Below are 25827 nucleotides of genomic sequence, written 5' to 3' on the forward strand. Positions count from 1 at the left end.
AAGAGAAAAATCTTAAAAGTAGCAGGAGGAAAAAAAAGACACATTACATACTGGGGAACAAAAACAAGACTAGAGCACACTTCTCATCAGGAGCAATGCAGGCCTGACCACAACAGGGCATCTTCAAAGTGCTGAAGAAAAAAAGTCAACCTAGAACTCTACATCCAGTGAAAACATCCTTCAAAAATGATGATGAGGGCTTCCTTGGTAGCACAGTAGTTAAGAATCTGCCTGCCAATGCAGGCGACACGGGTTCGAGCCCTGGTCTGGGAAGATCCCACATGCCATGGAGCAACTAAGCCCGTGCGCCACAACTACTGAGCCTGAACTCTAGAGCCTGTGAGCCACAACTACCGAGCCCATGTGCCACAACTACTGAAGCCCACGCACCTAGAGCCCGTGCTCTGCAACGAGAGAAGCCACCGCAATGAGAAGCCCGTGCACCGCAACAAAGAACAGCCCCCGCTCGCCGCAACTAGAGAAAGCCCGCGTGCAGCAACAAAGACCCAATACAGCAAAAAATAAAATAAATAATATTTTGGAGAAAAAAAATGATGATGAAATAAAGACACTCCCACACAAACGAAAGCTGAGAAAATGTATCGCCAGGGAACCCAAGTAATAACACTCTCCAGACAGGAGAAAAATAATTCCAGATTCAAACTCAGAGCTACACAGAGCAATGAAGGCTGGGAACTGAACTATGCGGTAAATATAAAGGATGTTCTTATTTTTCAAATTTCTTTAAAAGATAATTGACTTTTTTAAAAAATAGTAACAACGTAGTCTGGGGTTTATAGCATGCAGAAGTAAAATGTATGACTCGAACAGCAAAAGGATGGGGGACGAAGCACCAGGCTGTCAGGTTCTTACCTCACATGTGAAGAGGTGTACTGTTATTTGAGGTACAATGTGATAAGTTAAAGATGTAATACAGCAAACCTTAGAACCACCACCTCAAAAAATAAAGCTATCGCTAATAGGCCCACAGAGGACATATCATAAGGGTAATCATGTTTTTAACTAACATTAAAATAACCATGCAAAAGGATATAATAATACAGGAAAATATAAATTTTTATAAATATAATTCTACTGATGCCTACCTCCTATCCCTGTCCCTAAGTGTGTAACTTTCCATATATTTTTTACATAGATAAGCACTTATTTTTATATGTATATATAGCTTTTTAAAAACACAAATAGGATCATACCAAACAGTCTGCTTTGTGCCTTAGTTTTTTTCTTTTTAATGTGTGGTTTGTTTTTTAATTTAATAATATATCTTAGAAACTTTCCCAGAACAGCACACACAGATTTACTTCTGTATTTAGTAGCTGCATGGAAGTCTAGTATATGATGCACCAAAAGTTAATTAATCAGTTCTCTATTGATGGATATTAGGTGATTTGCAGGCACTCAATAAATACAGACTAAATGAATGAATGAATGAATGCTGTAATGAATATTCTTGTAGAAAACTGCGATAATCTTAAAATGCCAGTTTTCTACATTTCCTTGGATTTATTATTCCTAAATTTAAAACAGGCTCACAATTCTATAAAGACAATTCCATATAGTTATGCCATTTAAAATGAAGAAAAAAATAATCTATAGAATCAACCATAATCTACTTAGCATGAAATTCTTCTCAGAGAAAAGAATACTGTCAGGGACAATCTGGCAACTATTTCTCAAATATATGCATTTAAGTGAAAATATATTTATTTAAGTGAAAACTATCATTAATTTTAATAAGGCAACAAAACAGATCATAAATTAGGATCCACTGTCTCAAAGTTAAACACAGTAACATAAGACATTGATATGGCACTAGTAAATGATCCATAAACAAGCATGTCCTGGTACAGCTTGCAATAAGCAAGTGCAGAGCTAAGGGCTCATGGTCAACACCCACCCCCGCAGTAGGACCAGGTGAATGTTAGGGATGGGGGCAGGGGTGGTAGCCAAGGGAATGAGTCAATCTCCAAGCCCACTTCAGGCATACTTCTGGCACCTGGGGTCCTGGAGGGCATCTGAGGGGGAGACAGCACGTGGAGCCCAACACAGCTCAGGGGTACCACTCCATATACTGAGTTGCAGGACCCAGGCAAATCCAGGAAGTTGAGAGCCCATCAGGTGCCCAAAACCAAAACTCAGAAGAATATGAAGCAAACCAGAACCCATATAGGGAACTCAAGCTCTAGAACTCAGTAACAAGCTCTGAGGCTATGTGAGAACAGGGAGTCACTGAACTTAGGAGTGAATCAGCATCTGGAGACAAAGAACCAAATGTAGGTTACAGGAAATGCGGCCCAGGGACAGTTCCAAAGCCCAGCGGTCAAAGCCAGGCCCCCAACTTCTGGGTCAGCCCCCACACCGCTACTCCCAGAGAGGCCCCGGGAGAGCTGAAGTACCTCCGACTTGGCTCATTTTTCCCGGAACCCAGGAGAGCGCTAGGCCAGTGAGCCCACCCACGGGAAGGCAACAGAGTAGGAGTCAGGGACAGTACCAGCAACAAAGAAGGGCTTTGCAGCAAGCACCTGTTCAGAGAATTTCCCACAGTAGTGCCTGTTAAACCCAGCAGTTTCCCTCACAGACCACATAATACGGAAATAAAGCATTTCATCTTCAGAGCACCTTACTAGAAAGAAGGGAACAGTAATGACCTCACCTTCCCAGTCTGATTTGGTAGATTCAGAACTGTTTTTACAAGAATACTCATTCTGAATGAAATGAATTTGATGTCAGGAAAAAATGTGTGAGCTATTACTGAAGCCCTAATACTTGCCATGATGGCCTGCAAGAATCAATTCATTTTCTGTAGTGTTCACAAACGCTGATTTATGGGAAGTGTGCCATAAAGTCTAGTTTTTGATAAACTATAACATTTACCAGAACCTCACATAAACACACTCAGGTAGAGCATGGATCTTAGGAGAGCTCCCATCTTACTCCGGAGAGGGGCCACGGTGGGTGCAAAGGGTTTTTAAAAAAGAAAGCTAAGCCTGCCCAGTTTGGAGCTCCTCTTAGGATGGTGGTCAGCTGAACTTGTGCCCCTTATCAACTGATGAAAGCTGCAGGCACAGCTCACTGTCTCGACAGGGGCAAATCTGTTCTTTTTCTTCCAAATAGTCAACCACGTGCAACATCTGCACCACCACACAGGAGGGGACAGGGCTCCTTAGCAGCTGTGCAGTAAGGAGCACATGAGCACATGAGCACACACAGCCACACAGGCTGCCCCTCGAAACACTGGGCTCAGCTATGCATCACACAGTCCTCCTGCTTCATAAACATGATCACATTTAATCTTTGCAACACCACCACGAGGTAGGTAGTCTTAGACCCACTTTACAAATCAAAACACTAAGATCTAGACCAAGAACAGACAGAAAAGAAACCAGCTTGGACCAAGGTCATTCTGACACCAAAGTCCATTCTCTTAGATAAAACCTCAGCTGCCCGTTCAATTTTTAGAAAAAGTCCATCATGAGTTTCTGAGTCTTGGGACTTCCCTGGCGGTGCAGTGGTCAAGAACCCGCCTGCCAACCCAGGGGACATGGGTTCAAGCCCTGGTCCGGGAAGATCCCACATGCCGCGGAGCAACTAAGCCCGGGCGCCACAACTACTGAGCCTGTGCTCTAGAGCCCGCGAGCCACAACTACTGAGCCCGTGTGCCACAACTACTGAAGCCTGCACACCGCAACGAAGAGTAGCCCCCACTCGCTGCAACTAGAGGAAGCCCAGGCGCAGCAATGAAGACCCAACGCCGCCAATAAATAAACAAATAAATGAATAAAAATTAAAAAAAAAAAAAGATTTTCTGAGTCTTCATAAGGAGGGACTTTGAGCCAATGAGAAATCTCGCCCAAAGCTGCTCTGCAAATGGGGTGAGAAACAAGGTGGCAGCCCGGCTCCTCAGTCGTCAGACTAAGAGGCCTGGACTCCTGGCTCGGCTCCTCAGCAGCCCATGAATTCCATGGGGTTGGATGCCCCCTCTAAGTGGCCTCAGTTCACTCAGGTAACAACAGGTGCCTGCTAGGGGTGTTGTCAGGATTAAGTAGACTAAATCCATGTGAAAAAATGTTCACAAACTGTAAAGCAATAAAGTAGGAACATTATAGCTTCTGCCCACACTGCCTCCCCTCCCTGGGCCTCTTTCCACCACATTCCATCTCCCCCTCTGATGGTTCCTCTGCCTGGCAAACATTTGTTTGCTATTGCCCCCAATGCCAGCCACTTCTCTCCTCCCAAACCCCTGCTCTGTGACCACTGCCTCACTCTCCCCTCAACCCCCTGATGAAATTTCTGTTCCCAGAAATTCAGCTTCCACAGAATTTTCTATTCAACCAAGACATCACTCACAAAAGTCATCAAGGGCCCTGGCTCCGTCATGCAACAAATATTTATGAAGTCTGTGCTACGTCACAGACACTCCCTGGTACACACATACTCATTTGCTTTTCTCCAGAAGCACACCTATCTCTGACTTCACCTTATGTTACTAACCTCTTGGTTCCAGATTTACAACAACAACAAAAGACAGAAAAAACAAAACAGATTAGACCTGAAGACATCACTACAAATGCATGTTTTGCTTAATACAGATAGAGATGGTTACATATAGAAATGTTTACAGATGTGTATATATACAAAGGGGTCAGTATATGCACATATATCTCCTTGTTCTGTCACCTGAGAGGACCTAAAAGTAGTGACACCCCAGTAGCAATGAGCACACCCAGCACCCAGATCTTGGTCTCTAACACCATTCTCCAATAACAGGAACCAGAGGTCCTTGGAGAAACACCTGATTTTAGAACTGAGGCAGGAAATGTACAAGATGATCCCAGAGCATCCTGTGCTCCAGAAAGTAAATAGCTGCTTTTAAAAAAAAGTCCACAATAGTGGGGCTTTGTCAAAGTAGCACAGGAGCCAACTGAAAGCGCTCCCACTGGCCAAAGATGGAGCAACAAAGTAAAGTAGTAGTGGATTATAACCCAAAGGACAAAATAAATATCCATGAGTCCATAGTGATATAAGTAAATGATTGAACAGATTAATAAATGCAGAAGAATAGATAAATCTCCCATACAGAAAAATTCCAATTAATATATGCAGATACTCTGACCTTAGGGAGATGGAGCACAACCCTCCTCTCCTTAAGTGTGGGCTGGGCACAGTAAATTCCTTCCAAAGAGAACAAGATGGGGCGAGGGGATATCAAGTGGAGACATCTGACAAACAGGACCTCAGCCAGGTAATCAAAGTCACATCAACAGTGATTAAGTTGTGTTGAGAGCATGGACCTTTGATGTGATGTGATACGAAGGGCACTTTCCCTCTGTGATATTCCTCCCCAAAACCTATAATCCCAGCTTTATCATAAGAAAAAAACATTAAACAAATTTCAACAGAGGGACAGTCTATAAAATCCCTGACCAGTACTGCTCAAAATTATCAAGGTTGGGCTTCCCTGGTGGCGCAGTGGTTGAGAGTCCGCCTGCCGATGCAGGGGACACAGGTTCGTGCCCCGGTCCGGGAAGAGCCCACATGCCGCGGAGCGGCTGGGTCCGTGAACCATGGCCGCTGAGCCTGCGCGTCCGGAGCCTGTGCTCCGCAACGGGAGAGGCCACAACAGTGAGAGGCCCGCATACTGCAAAAAAAAAAAAAAAAATATCAAGGTCATCCAAAACTAAGAAAGTCTGAGAGACTGTCACAAGCCAAGAGGAGCCTGAGGATACATGACAACTAAATGTAATGTGGCATCCTGGATGGGATCCTGGAGCAGGAAAAAGATAATAGGTAAATACTTAGGAAATCCAAATAAAGTATGGATAGACTTTGGTTGATAATAATGTATCAATATTGATTCATTAGTTATGACAAGTGTACAATCCTAATGCAAGATGTTAACAACAGGGGAAACTGGGTACAAAGTATACAGGAACTCTATCTTCTCAATTTTAATAAAATTCTAAAACTATGGACAAAAAAAGAGAAAGTCCATTTCCCCTCTGCCACAAAAAACCACCACACAGTTTTTCTTTCTCCCAATTATTCACCAAATCCCATGATTCTCTCCTTATGTCTCTCAGAATGTTACTACTCCACTTTACACCCCCACCCCTACTCAAAAACCTTCAAAGATCTTGTTGCTTTCCAAATAAATGTCATTTCCTCACGCTACCATTCAGGCCTTTAAAAGATGTGGAGCAGACCACCTCCTGCCTCTGGAACCTGAGGCTTCCTCTCACTCTGGGCAAACCCTTCCCTCCCAACTCCAAGCTATCCTCTCAACTCCACTTGCCAAAATCCTACTCTGTCCTTCAAATGCTTTCTTGCTTCCAGAGCTTCCCTGACACCCACCTACATTTAACACCAGGTATGTGAGCCCCCCTGAGGCCCACGCTTCTGCAGTATCTCACCTGAGCACTAGTCCTCACCACCAAACCTCCCGGGAATCCGTGCCCTCAGAGCAGAAGCTGGTCCTAACTGGACCAACTCTTGCTCACTGAAAAGCTTCAGATGCTTAGGTGTTCTGCCCACCTGTGTCCACCTAGAGAACGCCCAGTTAACCTTGGTAGGATGCTGCTGTCATCATCTCCCCACACATCCATAACTGAAGGAGAAGGGCCAAGCCTTTCTACTGGGCACCCAAAGGGTCACACTGTGATTCCACTCCCCGCCCACCAGCACTGTGTCCCACTGTGTCCTCTCACCTAAACTGGAGGCCGTGTATACCCCACCCTAGAAGGTCTTTTCCTCTCCATTCCAGCCAGTGCAATCCTTCCTGTCTCTGTGCCCAGCTCAGGTCCTCCCTCCCTCCTCCAGAAGCCTTCCTCAGCCAGACCCCTCTCCTGGAATCCCTCACCAGCCATTGGCCACACCACTACTTCTCACTGGTATTAACACAGCCTTGAGCCACTAGTTAGATGTTTCAAGATGCTATCTGATCCACTAAGCTGGTCTGCAGGTGTACGGATTTCACAGTGCTCCTCAGGGTTCTGGACCAGATCCACTCCTTTCTCATTCCCACAGAGGAGCTGGTACAGCAGAGGCTCTGGCTCAGGGGTCAGTAAACAGCGAGTGAGCAGGTGCTCCTGAGAAGCCAGCAGATCATGGTCTCCCAGGTTCGACCATTAACGCTCACGCTCTCAGAGAGGCGGATAACTTGGCACAATGGGGGCACAGGTGCCAGGGCCAGATGGCCAGGGTCCAAGTCCAGGCTCTGCGGCTCACTAGCCACGTGACCTCTGAAAAATCATCTAACCTCTCTTGCCTCAGTTTCCTCAATCACAAAGTGGCTGTAACAGTACCTGCTCCCAGGGCTGTTTGGAAATTAAAGGGATTGTCAACGTGGGCAGCCTGGACAAGCCAGACACACGGTAAGTACGACTTAAAACTAAGCTAGTAGTGCTACTATTTTCCCAGAGGCATAAAGATGTTAAGAGCTAGTGCCTGTGACAGTCTTGATGATGATCTAGTTCCTGAGCGTGGTGGGTGTTTTCTGAGTGCTTATTTTATTGTTATGCTTCAGATCTTACAAGGGTAAGGATGTCAAAAATAGATAATTCAAAATAATTCTTTAACGACACATACAGTATACTCCTGGTTGTGGGGAAGGGGGAAAGGGAAGACAGAGAAGTGGAAAATACACCAAAATATTAACAGTGGCATACAGGATTTTATATAATTTTTATTTTCGCTGTTGTGCTTTTCCATATTTTCTAAATATTCTACGATGACGTGTTATTTTTATAATCTGAAGGAAAACAGCAAGTTTTCAAGGAACTCAGTTACTCCAGTAAAAAAATGTTAAAATAGTTTTCAAGTACTAAGGCCATTTTCAGCATAAAGTTTTATTTAAAGAACAAAAACTGGGACTTCCTTGGTGGTCCAGTGGTTAAGATTCCACACTCCTAATGCAGGGGGCCCAGGTTCGAGCCCTGGTCAAGGAACTAGATCCTGCATGCATGCCGCAACTAAGAGCCCGCATTCTGCAACTAAGAGCCCACATGCCACAATGAAGATCCCACGAGCCGCAACTAAGACCTGGTGCAGCCAAATAAATAAATAAATATTTTTTAAAAAAACTCTTCAGGGAAAATATTCATGCCTGCTGGTCAAGTAAAAACTCACTTTCAGGAGAAGAGCTGTATGTATAAAGGAAAAGACTGAGAAGCAATTCTCTGGAACCAGGCCCTGAAGCCAGACCAGGGGTCTGATCTGGGCTCTGCCACCTACCAGGCCAGGTTGGCAACAGATGGGAAGAAACACAGTCTGCCCTTGAGGTCCTGTGGCCAGAGACTCAGGGAGACGACAGTGCCGAGCCAGCACACTCAGGAAGTCCACTACAGCAGACAGGAGGCACCTTGTGTCCCTGCAGTGCTTTCACCTCTGTAGAAACTAGTCCGGACCTAGGCCAGGGCTTAGAGGGAACGCAGAAAGAGGAAAAGCTTGATTTAACATTTTGACTGTGGTTTTATTTTGATACACCTTTAAACTGCTTGTCAGATCAACCTTTAAGGGTAAAAGAAGTCACGCAAGAAAACACCAAACTGAACGGTATTCACTGTGCACAGCTCATCACCAATACCCTCAGGCTTGGGAACAAGGGGTGCGGCGGGGAGGGATGAAGACCAGATGCCAAGGGGACAGGAGGCTGGGAACCACTGAAGCAACACTTTCAACATTTCCGACCTAAACATTCTTTAAGAAAAACTTTCTCCCATTTCCACAGCCAGATACATGCTCTTTCCCTCCCAAATGCTGGTAGTGGCTCATTCCTCTCCCTTCTACATCCAGCCAGAACCAGCAAGACATTCTGTCACCTCCTGAAGCCAGTCAATGGCCAAGTGCAATCAATCCTTGTTCCAGGGAGCGCTTGGGGCCACCCACGTCTCACTGGCACCTCCCTAGCTGGAGCTATGGCCAGCTCTTCCTCGCTCCCACCTCCCCCTCCTCAGGACGCTCCCGCCCCACTCCCCCTCCCTAACACACATTCACACACACACACACACACACACAAACATATACATATGCACTCACACACCTACGCAACACATACACATAAACACACACACACAAACTAACTCGCCCTCCCCACCTGACTCTATAGCCCGAAGAATCTTACTAAAATGCAATCCTGATCACTTCACTACCCTGCTTTAAAACCTTCCTTAATTGTCCTTAAGACAAAACCCAAATTCCTAGGGCCTTACAAAGCTTGTCAGGACCTGCCCTGCTTGCCTCTCCACCATCATGGGTCTCCCGGCACTTCTCTCCAAACAATCTCTGCTCCACTTATTTGCTCAACAAATATTCACTGAGCACCTACCACCAGCCAGTCATTATGTTAGAAGCTGGGGATGTGGCTCGAACAAGACAAAGTCCCTGTCCTAGTCGGGGAAGCAAAACAAATGCATAAGCCGGTGTCACAGGGTGGACGTGGCAGCAGAAAATAAAGCAGGTGGGGCTGGAGCATGGCCCTGAGGAGGAAAGAGGGAAGCACTGTTCAAAGACCAGCTCTCTCCCCTCCCCACCTCTGCACACCTGGCTCCTCTGCCCTTCCTCCCACCCTCTTCCTTCCTTGCCCAGATCATTTCTAGTCTCTTTCAGGTACTGGCTCAGTATGCCTGCCTTCCAGGAGGCCTTCTCACCACTCTGCACATAGCCACCACCACCCCAACCCATCTCCCCCAGAAAACTGGTAAACTCCTTAAAAGCAGGAGTTACATACCAATGAATTGCCTGGCACATAGAGGCCCTCAATAAATATTAGCTGAATTACTGAATTCTTTAAATCAGTTTTTGTGACTTCACCACTCTTTCCCCTCACTACACCCCCACCTTTGACCTGCACACATTTTCATCTCCCCCGTTAGGGACCCCCTACTGCACACAGCTTAAGCAAATAGATGCCACCGAAATGTCCAGAAAGCAGAATTCCTTAAATCACTACCTTATTACTCAAGTGCAGATACATAATTACTGCATTGGGCTTTTACTTAACTTTGTATAAGGATGCCATTTTCTCTAATAAGATAAAATTCCTCAAGGGCCACGCCCACATCCTATACCTCCTGAGATCCCACACAATCCCAGGCTCAGTGCCATGTAGGTAAATGGTACAAAGTGCTCATAAGAACAATTATTTCCCCACAAAACACTGAGAAGCCTTGCAACTTGCTTTTAGATAGCATACACTAACAGGATCTGTGCATTTCACTGTATGTAAAGTCTGCCTCAAACAATAATGTAAATATTAACCTCTTAGTTAATAAGTGTGCTTCCTCAAGTGCTATGGGTTAGCAGTTCAGAAACTCCCCTCTGTGTATTCCAGCCAGCAAATGAATCAGTGAGGACAAAGAAGCCAGGTTCTCACTGCTGGGAAGTAAGTGACAAACCTGAAAAGGGGAACAGAGGAGACGGGCCTTGTGGTAATCACCTCTGTGCATCACCGTACAATGCACAGCAGTAAGTAAGCAATAAATACAAACACGGATGTCTCCACCCTATCTCTCTGCCGAGGGGACCCGCAAACAGTGGCACACCAGCAGCAATGGGCACACCTAGTGCCAGGTCTTGCTTCTAAATTCCATTCTCCACCAAAAGGAACTGGGGATCATTGGAGAAAAGGCTGATTCCAGGGTTGAGGCAGGGAAAATACAAGATAAGCCTGGAACATCTTACAGTGCCAAAACACCAAGAAATGTTCAAAGCCTGGTATGTCAAAGGGCACTGACAACAACATGATGAGGCCTTGCTAAGCTAAAAAATAAATAATGACAGGGACAGGCCAAATGAACAACGGCAGCAAAGTTGGGACCAAGCAACATGATGCGATGCTCTGGAAAAAGCAAGCGACTTCAGTAGCATCCTCACCCAAAATGCATAACCTGCATCTGAGTACAAGGCAACATCAGGCAAACCCAACTTGAGGACAGTCCAGGAAATAACTGCCTGTATTCTTTTAAAATGTCAAGGTCAGTGAGTTCAGAGACAGAAAGTAGGATGGTGGTTACCAGGGGGTGGGGGAGGGGGAGGGAGAGTTAGTGTTTAATTAGGACAGAGTTTCAGTTTGGGCAGACAACAATGTTCTGGAGATGGACGGTGGTGATGGCTGCACGACAGTATGAATGTACTTAATAACTGTAGCCTTAAAAATGGCTTCAATGATAAACTTCATATTATGTATATTTTACGACAATAAAAAAATTGTCAAGGTCAAGAAATTCTAAGAAAGCCTGAGAAACTCCTTTAGATTAAAGGAGGCTACAAAGACCAGACTTCTAAGGCAGTTAAGTGAACCTGGATGGGGGGAGGGGCAAAAATGGCTCATAAAGGGGCAAACCACAACATTTTAATGTGAACTGTGGATTAATAATAGTATTATATCAGGAGTTCCCTGGCGGTCCAGTGATTAGGACTTGGCACTTTCACTGCTGTAGCCTCAGGTTCAATCCCTGGTAGGGGAACTAAGATCCCGCAAGCTGTGTGGCAAAAAAATATATATATATAGTATTATACCAATGGCAAATGTCCTGACTTTTACAACTGTCCTGTGTTTATGTAAGAGGATGTCCTTGTTCTTAGGAGAGATACACACAGTAAGGCATAAAGGAGCACAGTCTCCAACTTACTCTTCAATAGTTCAGGGGAAAGAATTACATATTCACATTTATAAATAGAGAAAAGTAAATGAGGCAAGATGTAAAAACGGGTAAATCTGGGTAAGAGTATATGGGAATTCATTACACTATTCTTGCAATTTTTCTGTAAGTCTGAAATTACATCAAAACTAAAAAATACAAAATAGTAGTAGTCAAGAACAGAAGACCCACCTGGAAAGCACACCGATGGTCGGTAAAATTAACACGTGTCACTGGCTGTCTCTCCTCAGCTGTCTCCCCTTCCACTGTAAAGGCACAACCCTCTCTGCAGAGTTGGACGTACAGGGCAAGTTTAAGGTTCAAGAACATGATTAAAGCATTAACATATCATGCCATATATTTACTGGAATGGCCTTTTCTATGTATTTAACTAAACTTACAAAAAGGAAACAGGGGCTTCCCTGGTGGCGCAGTGGTTGAGACTCTGCCTGCCGATGCAGGGGACACGGGTTCGTGCTCCGGTCTGGGAAGATCCCACGTGCCGCGGAGCGGCTAGGCCCGTGAGCCATGGCCGCTGAGCCTGTGCGTCCAGAGCCTGTGCTCCGCAACAGGAGAGGCCACAACAGTGAGAGGCCTGCATACCGCAAAAAAAAAAAAAAAAAAAAAAAAGGAAACTGTATCCACCTTGAGCTCCACAGAGACAAGCATGGTGGAGGCCCCAAGCACTTTAATGGCTTCTGAACAAAAAGAGGACAGAGTTAGAAACCTAGAGGACCCTCTATATGTAAGCCACATGGATCTTGTTAGAGCTCTAGCTTTAGAATTCCACAAGGTGATAATGAGGTAGAAATGTTCTCATCCATTTCAGGACTCTTCCACAGCACATTGTTCAAAATGGAACACGGCACATTTTTTAAAGCAGGTTAAAAAAAATCTATGTAGATGTCCCTTTGTGGATCCTGAGCCTCACATGACAAACGCCAAAGGAAAGTTCATATACTTCAAATGCAAAGTGAGAGAGTGTTATAAACCCCACCCCCTTTTATCCCCACATCCAAACCAGACTCCCTTGATTCTACCTTCTCGATTCTACCTTCTGGACATCAGCAGAGGCCCTGTCCTGTCCTCCACCCCTCCCACCACTGTCTCCTCCAGCCCTGGTGGTTCTCAACTGGATTATCACACTCCCCTCCCCAGCTGGTGATACCACCTCCAGTGTCACCCCTCTTCAAACCCTCCACTCCACCCACAGTCAAAAAGACCTTTCAAAACACAAATCTATGTCTGACATTCCCCTGCTTAAATCCTGAAGCAGCTCCCATCACCAACTACATCAACAGTCATTAGTTGCTGTGAGTTTAAAGCTGGGTCGACCTGACTGATTTATGTTTCATAAATGTTGTTCAATGCAAATGATTCACTTATTTATTATAAACTAAAGGCTTTTGCTGATAACCATGGTCTCCTCCCCTATAAACACAGTGTACTATAATTTGATGACACGGCACACTGTCAATAAGCAATAAACCTCCACTGAGCTCAAGTGAAGACGTCTGGCTACCTCCCCTCGCCCCACTGGATCCATTCTCCTCCTCTCACAGAACAAGGCCGTCCTGGGTGAGTGACAGTGTGTCTTCCTACAGGACACGCAACAGGGGCAACAGGAGGCCCTAACGGTGCCTAAAGGGCTACATAAAAGGCAAATGCCTTCACAATCACAAAGGCTCTCCACGAGCACAAGCTCAGAGGATGGAAAGAGTGTAACAGATCCCTTTTAGGTCTGTCACGTGATTTCTGGTCAAGCTTGGTATTTTTGGCCAACCATCTGATACCTCAAGCCTTCTTCCTAGTTTAAGTTTGAGGCCCACTTTTTTTTTTACACTTGTTTCTCTATTTTTTTAATAGATCTTTACTGGAGTATAACTGCTTCACAATACTGTTTTAGTTTCTGTTGTACATCAAAGTGTACAATAGAATCAGCCACATACATACATATGTCCCCATATCCCCTCCCTCTTGAGCCTCCCTCCCATCCTCCCTATCCCACCCCTCTAGGTCATCACAAAGCACAGAGCTGATCCCCCTGTGCTATGCTGCTGCTTCCCACTAGCTAACTATTTTACATTCGGTAGTGTATACATGTCGATGCTACTCTCACTTCGCCCCAGCTTCCCCCTCCCACCCGTGTTCTCAAGTCCATTCTCTATCTCTACATCTTTATTCCTGCCCTGCAACTAGGTTCATCAGTACCATTTTTTTTTTTAGATTCCATATATATGCATTAGAATACGGTATTTATTTTTCTCTTTCTGACTTACTTCACTCCGTATGACAGACTCTAGGTCCATCCACCTCACTACAAATAACTCAATTTCGTTTCTTTTTATGGCTGAGGAATATTCCATTGTATATATGGGCCACATCTTCTTTATCCATTTGTCTGTCAATGGACATTTAGGTTGGTTCCATGTCCTGGCTGTTGTAAATAATGCTGTAATGAGCATTGTGGTACATGTCTCTTTTTGAATTATGGTTTTCTCAGGGTATATGCCCAGTAGTAGGATTGCTGGGTCATATGGTAGTTCTATTTTTAGTTTTTTAAGGAACCTCCATACTGTTCTCCATAGAGGTTGTATCAATTTACATTCCCACCAACAATGCAGGAGGATTCCCTTTTCACCACACCCTTTCCAACATTTACTGTTTCTAGATTTTTTTGATAATAGCCATTCTGACCAGCGTGAGGTGATAACTCATTGTAGTTTTGATTTGCATTTCTCTAATAATTAGTGATGTTGAGCACCTTTTCATGTGCCTCTTGGCCATCCATATGTCTTCCTTGGTGAAATGTCTATTTAGGTCTTCCACCCATTTTTTAATTGGATTGTTTGTTTTTTTGATATTGAGCTCCATGAGCTGTTTGTATACTTTGGAGATTAATCCTTTGTTGTTTCATTTGCAAATATTTTCTCCCATTCTGAGGGTTGTCTTTCTGTCTTGTTTATGGTTTCCTTTGCTGTGCAAAAGCTTTTAAGTTTAATTAAGTCCCATTTGTTTATTTTTGGAGGTGGGTCAAAAAAGATCTTGCTGTGGTTTACATCAAAGAGTGTTTTTCCTATGTTTTCCTCTAAGAGTTTTATAGTGTCTGGTCTTACATTTAGGTCTTTAATCCATTGGGAGTTTATCTTTGTGTATGGTGTTAGGGAGTGTTCTAATTTCATTCTTTTACATGCAGCTGTCCAGTTTTCCCAGCACCACTTATTGAAGAGGCTGTCTTTTCTCCATTGTATGTTCTTTCCTCCTTTGTCGTAAATTAGGTTACCATATGTGTGTGGGTTTATGTCTGGGCATTCTATCCTGTACCATTGATCTGTATTTCTGTTTTTGTGCCAGTACCATACTGTCTTGATTACTGTACCTTTGTGGTATAGTTTGAAGTCGAGGAGCCTGATTCCTCCAACTTCGTTTTTCTTTCTCAAGATTGCTTTGGCTATTTGGGGTCTTTTGTGTTTCCATACGAATTGTAAAATTTTTTGTTCTAAAGAATGCCATTGGTAGTTTGATAGGGATTGCACTGAATCTGTAGATTGCTTTGGGTAGTATAGTCATTTTCACAATATTGATTCTTCCAATCCAAGAACATGGTATACTTCTCCATCTGTTTATGTCATCTTTGATTTCTTTTATCAGTGTTTTATAGTTTTCTGAGTACAAGTCTTTCAATTCCTTAGGAAGGTTTATTCCAAGGTATTTTATTCTTTTTTTTACAATGGTAAATGGGATTGTTTCCTTAATTTCTCTTTCTGATTTTTCGTTGTTGGTGTATAGGAATGCCAGAGATTTCTGTGATGTCCCCTTTCTTTTAACTACACTAACAAGTCTCAAGCATTTGATAACAGGACACCTAACCACTCTTAAAGATTACTGAAGACTCCCAAAGAGCTTGTTATATGTTATATTTATCAATATTTTCCATATTAGAGGTTAAAACCAAATATATATATATATTTCCTTATTAATTCACTTAAAAATTGTTATATTTTCAATAAAGATTTCTATGAAAAATAACTATATTTTCAAAAAAGTGTTAGACAAGCGACACAGTTTTTCGAAAATCTCCTTAATGTCTGCCTTAATAGAAGACAGCTGAACTCTCACATTCTGCATTCAATCTGTTGTGATATGTTGTTCTGGCTGAAGTATGTGAGAAAAATATGACTGAAAAAGACACATAGTTTGCAAAGAGCAGGAGTAACAGTAGAGCAAAATAATTGGAAATATTCTTCTATGATATTACATCAAAACTCAGTAAGTGGTAGTTTCTTAAAGGTTTGCTACAATCTATCTGAATAGAATAGAAAATAGAAAATTTAATCTATCCAAAACCAAAGCAATAACTCTTCATACCCTATTATGTTAAAATCCATTGGCCTAACTTTGGATCTTTTACCCATGGATGATTTTATAATATCATGAATTGGTCATTTGGAAATATTGGTTCAGTGAATTATGCAGATGTTCCAAATGTTGACACATTTCATTCTACAATATAAAAAGATCATATTCATTAATATCACCATCATCTCATCAGAAACATCTTTAAGTACTGGGAAGCTGGGAAGCTCACAGTGGCAGATACAGGTTTTCCAAAACTCTAATTTTCACTTGAAAGCTCAAATTTTATCACTATCAACAAATACTGTCAGTTGTTTTCCTTGAAGTGAAGCTCACTTGGTTCGTTTTCCAGAAAATGTCCGCCAGAACCCAAGCCTGACCGTGCAGGGCCAGCCTGCCAGCCTCCTCCAGGTGCAGCTGGTGTTTCAGGAAGGGTAGCAACTGGCGCAGCCGGCAACCACAGGTGCTCTTCCTCAGACAACCATGCCTCGTGCAAAGGATAAAAAAGGCGTGTATCAAAGAGCCAAGATTTAAGAAAACTAATCATTTTAATGCTTTATCAAGGGCATTCTGAAGTGAAACTGGGATTTTTTTTTTTACTGAGAGCATGTGGCAATGAAGAAAACAATAACCACCAGCACAGTCAGACGCCACCATCTTGATTCAAGCTCAGGCACCAGCAGTTTCACCCACCCACAATCAGCGCAACTGTCAACACGGGGAAAAGGCCAATAACTAACATCTTCTATTATTATGAAAACAGTGTCACCTCGGGGACCCGCGCAAGCACCGAGCACACGGTGAGAACAGCTAGGCTGCACCATCAGAATCGTTCTGTTGGTGGTTGACCACCACCCACCTCATCTTCTCCATACATTTTGTTTCAGCCTCCATGGCCTCTCAGCAGGATTTTTCCAGTGGAGACACTGTGATACAGTTTTGCCTGTCTGTTTTTACCTGGGCTGTGTTTCTCAGATTCTGCTTCCTCTGTTGGAGCCCTGTAACTATGTCTCTTCACGCAAGCCTTTTAATCAAGCCCCAGTTTCCTCATCAATCACACATAGATAACGATCTCTACTACTGAGCCTTAAAAGACATAATCTATGTGGAAGCCCTTGGTGAATGATTCATTTTTTTCAACAGTACATTTTTATTGAATCCCTATTGTGTGCCAAGCACTGTCCTCTATGCCAGCAGAAACAAGGTCCTTGTTTTATGATTAAAAAGCTCACTTCTGGGGGTCAGGGTATAAAGAAAAATATCAGAGACATAAAGAGTGATCATGAGCAACTGGGGAGCTGCTTAAGATGGGGTGATCAGGAAAGGAAGTGACCTAGGCGCTGGGTGCAAACTACAAGAAGGAGCCAAGTATGCAAAGGTCAGATAGAAGAGCATTCCAGGCCTTTCCATCCAAGAAGCAGAAAAGGCAGGCGGGGCCAGATCATGAAGCTTTGTGAACCAGGGTGGAGTTTGTGTTCTACTCCAAGCGGCCTGGTAAGTAATGGAATCTGATTTACACTTTAACAAGCTCCTTCTGACCAATACGTGAAGAATCGATTGTAGGACAAGAGTAGACATAGGGACACCAGTCAGGACACGATTCTAGCTATCCAGATGAAAGATGGTAGTTGCCTGGACTGGGCTCACATCAGTGGAGACAAAATGAGGTTGTCCGATATAAGATACAATTTGGAGGCAAAGTTGACAGGTTCTGCTGATGACACAGTACAATGAGGAGAGGAAGAAGAAATAATTACAGATAAATTCTAGATTTACAACTTGAACAACTGAGTGGGTGGTGATGACAGTGTGTTGTGATGGAGAAAACCAAGGCAAAGCAGACAATTAGGTACCTGAGACAAGAGTCATAGCATGTAGACGGCACATAAAACCATGAGACTAGATGAGATCAGCTAGCAAGGGGTATACAGAGAAAAGAGAAAGGGCTCCAAGATCAAGTTCTGGAACACTCTACGCTCAGCTGTCAACCAGCAAAGGAGTCTGAGGAGGAGCAGTTAGTGACCTCAAAGGAAGACCTGGAGTTTCAGGAAGACACAGAAGCAAGTGAGGAAAAAGCTGTGTGAATGAGAGAGTGGTCCACCCTGGAATGCTGCTGAGAAGTCGAAAAGATAAGGACAGAGAAGTGACATTTAGATTTAGCAACAAATGGTGACCTTGTGGAGGGCAGTCTGAGTGGCATGGAAGAGAGCCTAAATGGAGTAGATTGAGAGGATGCAAAGTGAGGAAACAGGAGTAAAGAAGGGTTATAAAGTATTACTATTTCCCCTTGCTCCAAAGACAACCTAAACATTTGACTATCCATATATCAGTTTAATATATCTACTCGGCTTCCTCCATGGTTTATTCAAATACAGCTACAAAGCAAGGTGACTAAGTCTAAAGACTGGTTTGGGAAATGGCTTCATCATTTTATAGCTACATCTCCTACATACAGGCAGGTATAGTGTCTCTGTCAATGGTTTTCTTTCAGAGCAATAGCTTTCAGCCTTCCCTGATTCCATCCCACATATGTAAGGTAAAGATCCATCTGAGATCAATTATCTCCACATGCCCCCTTTCCAGAAAATGAACTCTGTGATAACTATAAAGTATCACAGTAAAACATAAATGGCGGAGTTATATACAAATCTGTTTTAGCCATAGGTCTATGAATGATTCACTTTGAACTGTAATTCACATGTCTAGTTACCTGAAAATCACAAGTCAAAAACGCCAGTGAGGCATATACATATTTACTACACACAGAACTAACCAAACAACAAACTTGATAATTTGATAATAACAGTATTAAACTTACAGTAACTTAGTAATTAAAATGCAATAGTGGCATCTGAAAACCAGGAATGGTTCAATACCAGGACTGTGGGAATCCCAACCGAGAGTGGGCATGTGCTGTAGTTCTGTGAGGATGCCAAATGCCAAGAGGCAGAAAACTTGGAGTCATCACCCAACTTTGGTAAAGTTGTCAATTTTAGGAACCCTTAACAACTCCACTAAATAGGACAAAAGTAAGTAACTACTGATACATATACAATAAAAGTGTGTGCATTTGGGACTTCCCTGGTGGCACAGTGGTTAAGAATCTGCCTGCCAATGCAGGGGACACAGGTTCGAGCCCTGGTAGGGGAAGATCCCACATGCCGTGGAGCAACTAAGCCCGTGTGCCACAACTACTGAACCTGCGCTCTAGAGCCCGTGAGCCACAATTACTGAAGCCCGCGAGCCTACAGCTCGTGCTCCACAACAAGAGAAGCCACCACAATGAGAAGCCTGCGCACCGCAACGAAGAGTAGCCCCCACTCACCGCAACTAGAGAAAGCCTGCGCACAGCAACAAAGACCCAACACAGCCAAAAATAAATAAAGAACATAAATAAATTTATTTTTTTAAAAAAAGTATGTGGACTTGCATACGGATCACAGGAAAAAGCAATGACTGAGTCTGCGTTTAGGGCAGTCAATTGCCCACTGGAAGAAGTAGTCTACACAGGTCCTGGTACAGGACAACCGGGTCCACACCTGTTGCCTTACAATGATGCTGCATCATCAGACTGCTGGAGATCACCTCCAGCACAGGGAAACAGTCTGGCATCATGCCCATGTGCTCAAGATTCCTAGAATCTTGAAGTCACATGTGGGTAACCCACAGGCCAGAGCCAACCCCACAAATGGACTGCTTCGTGTTTTGTAATATCCAAATTAGTTCCAATATTTTAAAATTGGAAAACTTCACATTTAAAAAAATAAAAAAAGTTTTCTGGCTTCTCAAAGAAAAGAGAGAGAGAAGGAGACCTGGCCAGGACCAGCTGCCCGTTGAGCTGCAACCTGTGCTCTTCAGCGCCTCACTGATCTCAGCCTCCAGAAAGTCAGGCACGAGTCAAACCTCAGCTGCCATTTATCTATGAACCTGTGCCATTATTCTCCTTCTATCTGGCCTGTTTCATTCATTTACGCTACCTTCCAACTCTCAGCATCATTTGGATCTGTACCCTTTATCCTAGCATAGTGTGCTGAAAAGGTCCCCTCAGGGTCTAACCAGGGGAAAGAGAATACAAGGATGTCCAGAGGCCAAGCTCTCACAAACTTAACTAAAAATGTTAGCTGCTGATCTTCTATAAACAACTTGCGAAGGTCGGACACAGCAAACTTTCTCCCCTGGATCTTTCTAAGTCAAAATCTCAGTAATTACTCAGACTCCCAGAACTTTTCTTCCTCTTAATAACCTATGAAGAGCTTATCAGGGAATGTTAATCATTCACCAATTGTTGTAATTAAAAGGTCAAAAATAAATCCATCAATCAGTTTTGAACAGTTTAAGCATGGGTTTAGAGTAGCAAAGGGAACCACATTTCAAAAGAAAAGAAAAAAAAAAAGCCCTCCAAATAGAATGGGGAAAAAAAAAAGATTACAGTTACTTTTAAAATAAGTCTCTTCATATACGCATAGGAACCACAAAAGCTTTAAACCATATAATTAGTACTAAAGATGTCCGTAAGACAGACTTTATACAATCTCTTCCAATGACCATTTCTTTTTAGTCCCTAAACTACTTTTGTATGAAACAAATTTTCCTAATAACAACTGAAGCACAAGTTACTAGTGACTGACTAGCTAGAATTACCACAAGGGTAATCCTATATACGTTCAACATCATACACTAAAATCAACAATCTTATATAAACATATCCATAAGCCCAGAGCAAGCACACTGCATTACACCACCAACTACCCCTCTTAGGTTAAAATGTTCAAATCAATAAAGACAGTCTTGAAGTAGAAAACAAAGCACAAAAAAAAAAAACAAAACAAATTATAAGCGTGTATGGGTGAGACGGTCCCACCCTTTTGCTCTGGAGGCCAGGAAATAGATGGTGGTTGATTAAGGACAGTTTAACAAAATTGACTGTTTTCTTTCCTACTAACTTCTTAAGTCACTATCCACGCTCCAACACCACGAGGATCCCCTACCAGACCCAAGTTCCAACCCATCATACTCTACTATTAGAGAAATTGTCTCCACCTAACAGTATCGCGACACCACATAAAAGTATGAAAGTCTTGATTCAAGACAAACTGTTTAGAAGTCTATGATGAAGTTCACTATAACTTTAAAATAACTTCGCATTAATTTGTTACTAGCTGAACATTTGCCAGTAATCTTGTTTCCTAGCATACTATATTAGACTTCTGCACTCCACCTAGCTTGGACAAAAAAAGTAAACTAGCCACTAAGTAGACTAACCACGTTGGGACAAATATTATATCCCAAGTTGTCTTTCCTCTAAGTGTTAACAGTACAAAGTTTAACAGTACAAAGTATATCAAAGAGCTTATAAATAGTTGCAATGCTGTATTTTCTAACTTGCTTAACTTCCATTGTCTGAATTAGAACTTATTTTGAATCTAATTAACACTACCCAGTGAATAACTACTAACCAAAACAGACTTTTCCATTTACAATTTAAAAAATGGAGTCTGAAATGGTTTGTGCTTTTTGCTTGACTTGTAACATGTGGCTGAGAAAAAATATCGCTGCTCTCCCAAGGACATATTTCTGGCTCTGAACTTGTAAAAGCTATCAAGGTCTAAGAGACGCAGGCTCAATCCACTTACCCGATCCTTCATCCTCCAGCTCTGAGCTAAAGATTTGGAGCCTTCAATTTTCTCACAGTGCCTCTTTTTCATGAAAGCCAAAGGCAGGTTCCAGTCAGTAAGATCAGCCTCATCTTCCTCCCCGAGTCCCAGGAGAGGCGACTGCAGCATCTCGGATTCCATCAGCGGGGGAGGGGGTGGGGGAGTCCTGGGCAGCAAGCGCTCGAGAACCTCCAGCCTTAAAAACTAGTGTGTACCAGAATTGGTGAAATAAAAAACAGAGAAGGGCAAAGTAGAAAAAGAAATGGATGGAGAGTGTGCGGAGATCCTCGCTGAGGCAAGAAGTCTGAGATCCTTCTCTCTAACTCTGCGCGAGAAGTCAGAAGGGGTGGGAAGAGCGGTGGGAAATGAGGGAACCCAAGGAGCTCCTCACAGACACACACGCCCCCAGATCCCAAGTCACCGGCTGCTTCTGAGGCTGTCCGCTCCCGGAGGGGCTGCAAGCGGAGCTGTCAAAGGCGTGCGAGATTCCAGGCCTCACGATGACCCTGCTCTCGGCCTCCAACGCCTCAGCCGATCCGAGGACAGGCAGGCCGCCCGCTCTTGGTGCCGGTTTACCGACTGGGCTGAGGTCTTCGGCCGAGGGGAAGAGGTTCAGAGCGCCTCGGGTCTCCTACAGCCACTTTCAGCCCTGCGGATCTCGCACTCGCCGGAGGTGCTGCAACCAGAGCCAGGACGGGCCCATCGTGCTTGCCCGCAGCCGGCTCCTCAGCCCCGGGTCCGCGCGGCCTGGCCGGTCCTGGCCTCCGGCCCCGTGGCTCTCTCCTGCCTGAGAACGAGTCCTGAGAAACAGGCGACACGGAGCCGCGGAGAAAACGCGTAATGTGGGCTTACTGGGTTTGGGGAGTTTTGCCCTCCGGTTTGAAGCTACAGTGAAACTCCTCTCATCAGCACATCAAGGAGGACGCCATATTGCCAAGACCCAGAATGCAGCGCGATCTACGGCGTGGCTAATGAACCAAACTTCCTCAGAGTGTCCTGGCCATGCTTCCCAGGAGACAGTGAGAGGCGTCCCTGCCTTCCCGTTACCATCGTTACCACAATTAAGCTTTCTAGAGTTTATGGCAATTGGTATAATAGATGCGTCATATCAAAGTCAGTCCTATAAATGAAACTGTGTTATTTGGAAAAAAGCTTTTTATTATTACAAATGGACCTACATGCTTCTGAAATTAAAGGATTCAACCCCTTGTTGTTTCTTCCAGATTTTGAAAAAGCAGCAAAAGCTTAAGAACAATTGATAACATTACAAAAGAAGATAGTATGGCGGGGGGGCGTAGTATCCTCCACAGTGTCAATCAGATTTTCCTTTTTATTTTCAAGGAACACTAAATGAAAAAATTAATTTCGACAATTATAATTTTTTGTTTAATCCATCTTATTTTCTGCAAGGTTTATTCTTATTTTGATAGAGCTTCATGTGCAAACAACTAAACGCTACAGATTTCTATGCGTGGCACGCCTCCTGCCTTACTTTATTGCTGTATTCCATAAACATTGCATATTTACAGTTTGTGGATAACTATGTCCCGTGCGGAGGGATTATAAACCCCAAGCAGCATGCGGTGTCTGCCTTCAATAAACAGTGTCTAGTGAGACACAGATGTAACCGTTAGATAAAGCCGGGCAGAAGGCAAAGAGGCTCGTCTTCCCCCCTGCATTTAGGTTTTGAGGTCAGGCCCACCTGTATCTGCATCTCAGCTGTATCACTTTCCATGTCTGTGACCTTGGTCAATCCCTTAACTAGTTCAGCCTCAGTTTCCTCAACTATAAAACTGGGTGAATATAATACCCACCTTGAAGGATAAAATTAACCCATGTAGGTATCTGGTATATAGTGAGTGCCCAATACAATTCCAGCAATGATGCATCTGTAGCTGGAGCGAGATCTAGCAGCCCTGTGTGCTTTACTAATCTAAAACCTCAGGGTGGGCTCTGGAAGAGACCCTTTTTCTCAGTGTGGTTTCCTAGGGCTTTGACACAATGTGGCAGCCCATATAAAGGTCCTGATGGCATTTGTGTTCCTTTCAACAGCCGAGTGAATAGTGCAATCCCAGATCATTCTCACCTAGCACATCACAGGTATTTAATTAAAATTCTTGGATTAAATCATTACCATTCTAAACATTTATTTGGTTATTACATCCTGATGAGCCCAATCCTCCCATTAAAACTCAGGGCAAATTCACCAGAACAGAAATAGAGGCTAAAATCTGCCTTTTCCTTGCTCTCTGTGTTGACAAAATATCCCCCACAGTCACCAGCAGAGACTTCAGGACTGCAGGGTCCTGAGAAGACCCCACTCTCACCTGAGGGCAGCAGCATAACTCTGGCTCCGCCCCGTCACCCTGCAGCACACAACAGTGAAGGCCAGTGTCCCCAGGCACTCTTGCAGGAAGCAGCAGTTACAGAAAAGCAGCAGCATTAAACCCATTCATTCCTAACTAGCCCTGTGACAGGGGAAAACCCACTTAATCTGCGTGAGATTCAGTTTCCTCACCTGTGAAGTATGTCACCTGGGGAAATCTACTCACCCTGTCTGACATTCTAAGCGAAGGTAGTAACAGAGCCCGTGGAACCCAAAACTGGCAGGTTGTCAGAATCACCTGGGAAACTATTTTAAAATAAAGATTCACCCAGACCTACTGAATCACAGCGAGAGGGAGGACAGGGATTCAGGATCTCTATTTTTTAATCAGGTGACCCTGATGATAACTTAAAATCAGTCAGATGTGGGGATACTGGACAATATTCTCGTTGAGGATATTAGGCCATATTCTCCCCCAATGATTCTGTTCCAGCCCCATGGTGGGCCCTCAATAACTATGTGTACTGAACAAATGAATACTATGAAGCAATTATCCACTCTTCCATCTGATACATCAGAACAAAACACCCAAACTACATAACAAAACATGCCCTCTACTGTTTTACAAATGTGACCCCAGAACCAAGAGGCCTTTGGGGTCCATGTCCCGGACTGAGGGTTAGATGAAAACATTCTGTCCCCAGCTCACCACCAATTCCTGCAGAATTGCCAGAGCCTCTGCCCTCCTCTGTCCTCAGTCTCCACGTCTGAGACAACAGAAACTTAAAGAAGGTGAACCTCTAAAGACACTTCAGGGTCAAAATTCTGTGATTCATGTAAAAACAAGAAATGGGCAGATGAAAGCCTAGCTCCCAACCTGAAGTTTCAAGAAGGGGCTTGAATCATTTCACAGCATCATGACTTCTAAAAGAAATCTCTCCCTAGTGTGCCATGAGTGGCTCTATTCAAGTCCCAGATAAGCATTTGGAAGCATGGCTCCAGGTTTCCAGAAGGCAGTGAGCGTTGATGACTAATGACAGGCTGGAAATTCAAGGGCTAACTTTTCTCACCTGGGTGATCTCATTACCACGGCGTGTGATCGGCCAGCCACTTGGGCCTGCCGTTCTGATTCCCAATATCTCCAATACTTCACAAGCAAGGACATCTCCTGCTTGCCCCAAAGCATCTAAATAAGATACTTTAATCATGAAAACAAGTTCTACAAATCTCAAAAAATGCGTAAAACCTGATCTGGTTCAAGCTATGGAAGGGGAGAGAGTGTTAATGAAATCCTGCTGGGGGTAAACATCAGGCTGCCGATGTGCAGCTGGGAGAGAAAAGGGGCTTTTAGGCCCGGCTCTGATGTGAAACAACAGAATAACATTTGATCTTCCTGTACAGAGAGGGGGGGGACCTTGTCTTACAATATGAAGGTCAAGCAGAAGACCCCTTCCAGCCCAAAATCTCAGGCTATTTGGCAACCAGAAGCCAAAGAAACAGCAAAGTGAGCAGAGAACAATTATAAAAAACCTGAGTGTGTAGGTCAAATACAACAGAAGTCAGGGGTAAATCTAGGGGTAAATTTGGGATAACAACTGGGGCAGGGAAAGGGTCTGAATAGATGCCTTGGGAACATAGCACGTTGCCCAGGAAGAACCAAGGAGGCTGGGTTTTCACAGCCTTCAAGCTCAGCTGTTGGCTAATCTCCTCTCAAAACACAAGACCATCACAGCCGAGGCGTTCCATTTGCAGGCAGGACAGGCTGCATTCCATCCTCCAATACTGCAGTTTCTCTGCTAAATCAATCGAGGGCACTGAATGTGTTTTGTCATCA

General features: G+C 43.8%; 1 protein-coding gene and 1 non-coding gene across 3 annotated transcripts in view; one reads left to right on the forward strand and one right to left on the reverse strand.

Moving 5' to 3' along the window:
* RPTOR (regulatory associated protein of MTOR complex 1) overlaps nt 1–22597 on the reverse strand; it is a 345465-nt gene extending 322868 nt beyond the window's left edge. For both annotated transcript variants that reach the window (XM_032616711.1, XM_032616710.1), the window contains exon 1: nt 21647–22597. In XM_032616711.1, the coding sequence (XP_032472602.1) occupies nt 21647–21808 (162 nt within the window). In that variant the 5' untranslated portion in view covers nt 21809–22597. The remainder of the gene's footprint in view (nt 1–21646) is intronic.
* On the forward strand, nt 7892–7964 carry TRNAR-CCU. Its single transcript has one exon. It is a non-coding gene; the product is annotated as a tRNA-Arg (tRNA).
* Nucleotides 22598–25827: the final 3230 nt, after the last annotated feature.

Source organism: Phocoena sinus, chromosome 20 (assembly GCF_008692025.1).
Source record: "Phocoena sinus isolate mPhoSin1 chromosome 20, mPhoSin1.pri, whole genome shotgun sequence".
NCBI lineage: Eukaryota > Metazoa > Chordata > Mammalia > Artiodactyla > Phocoenidae > Phocoena > Phocoena sinus.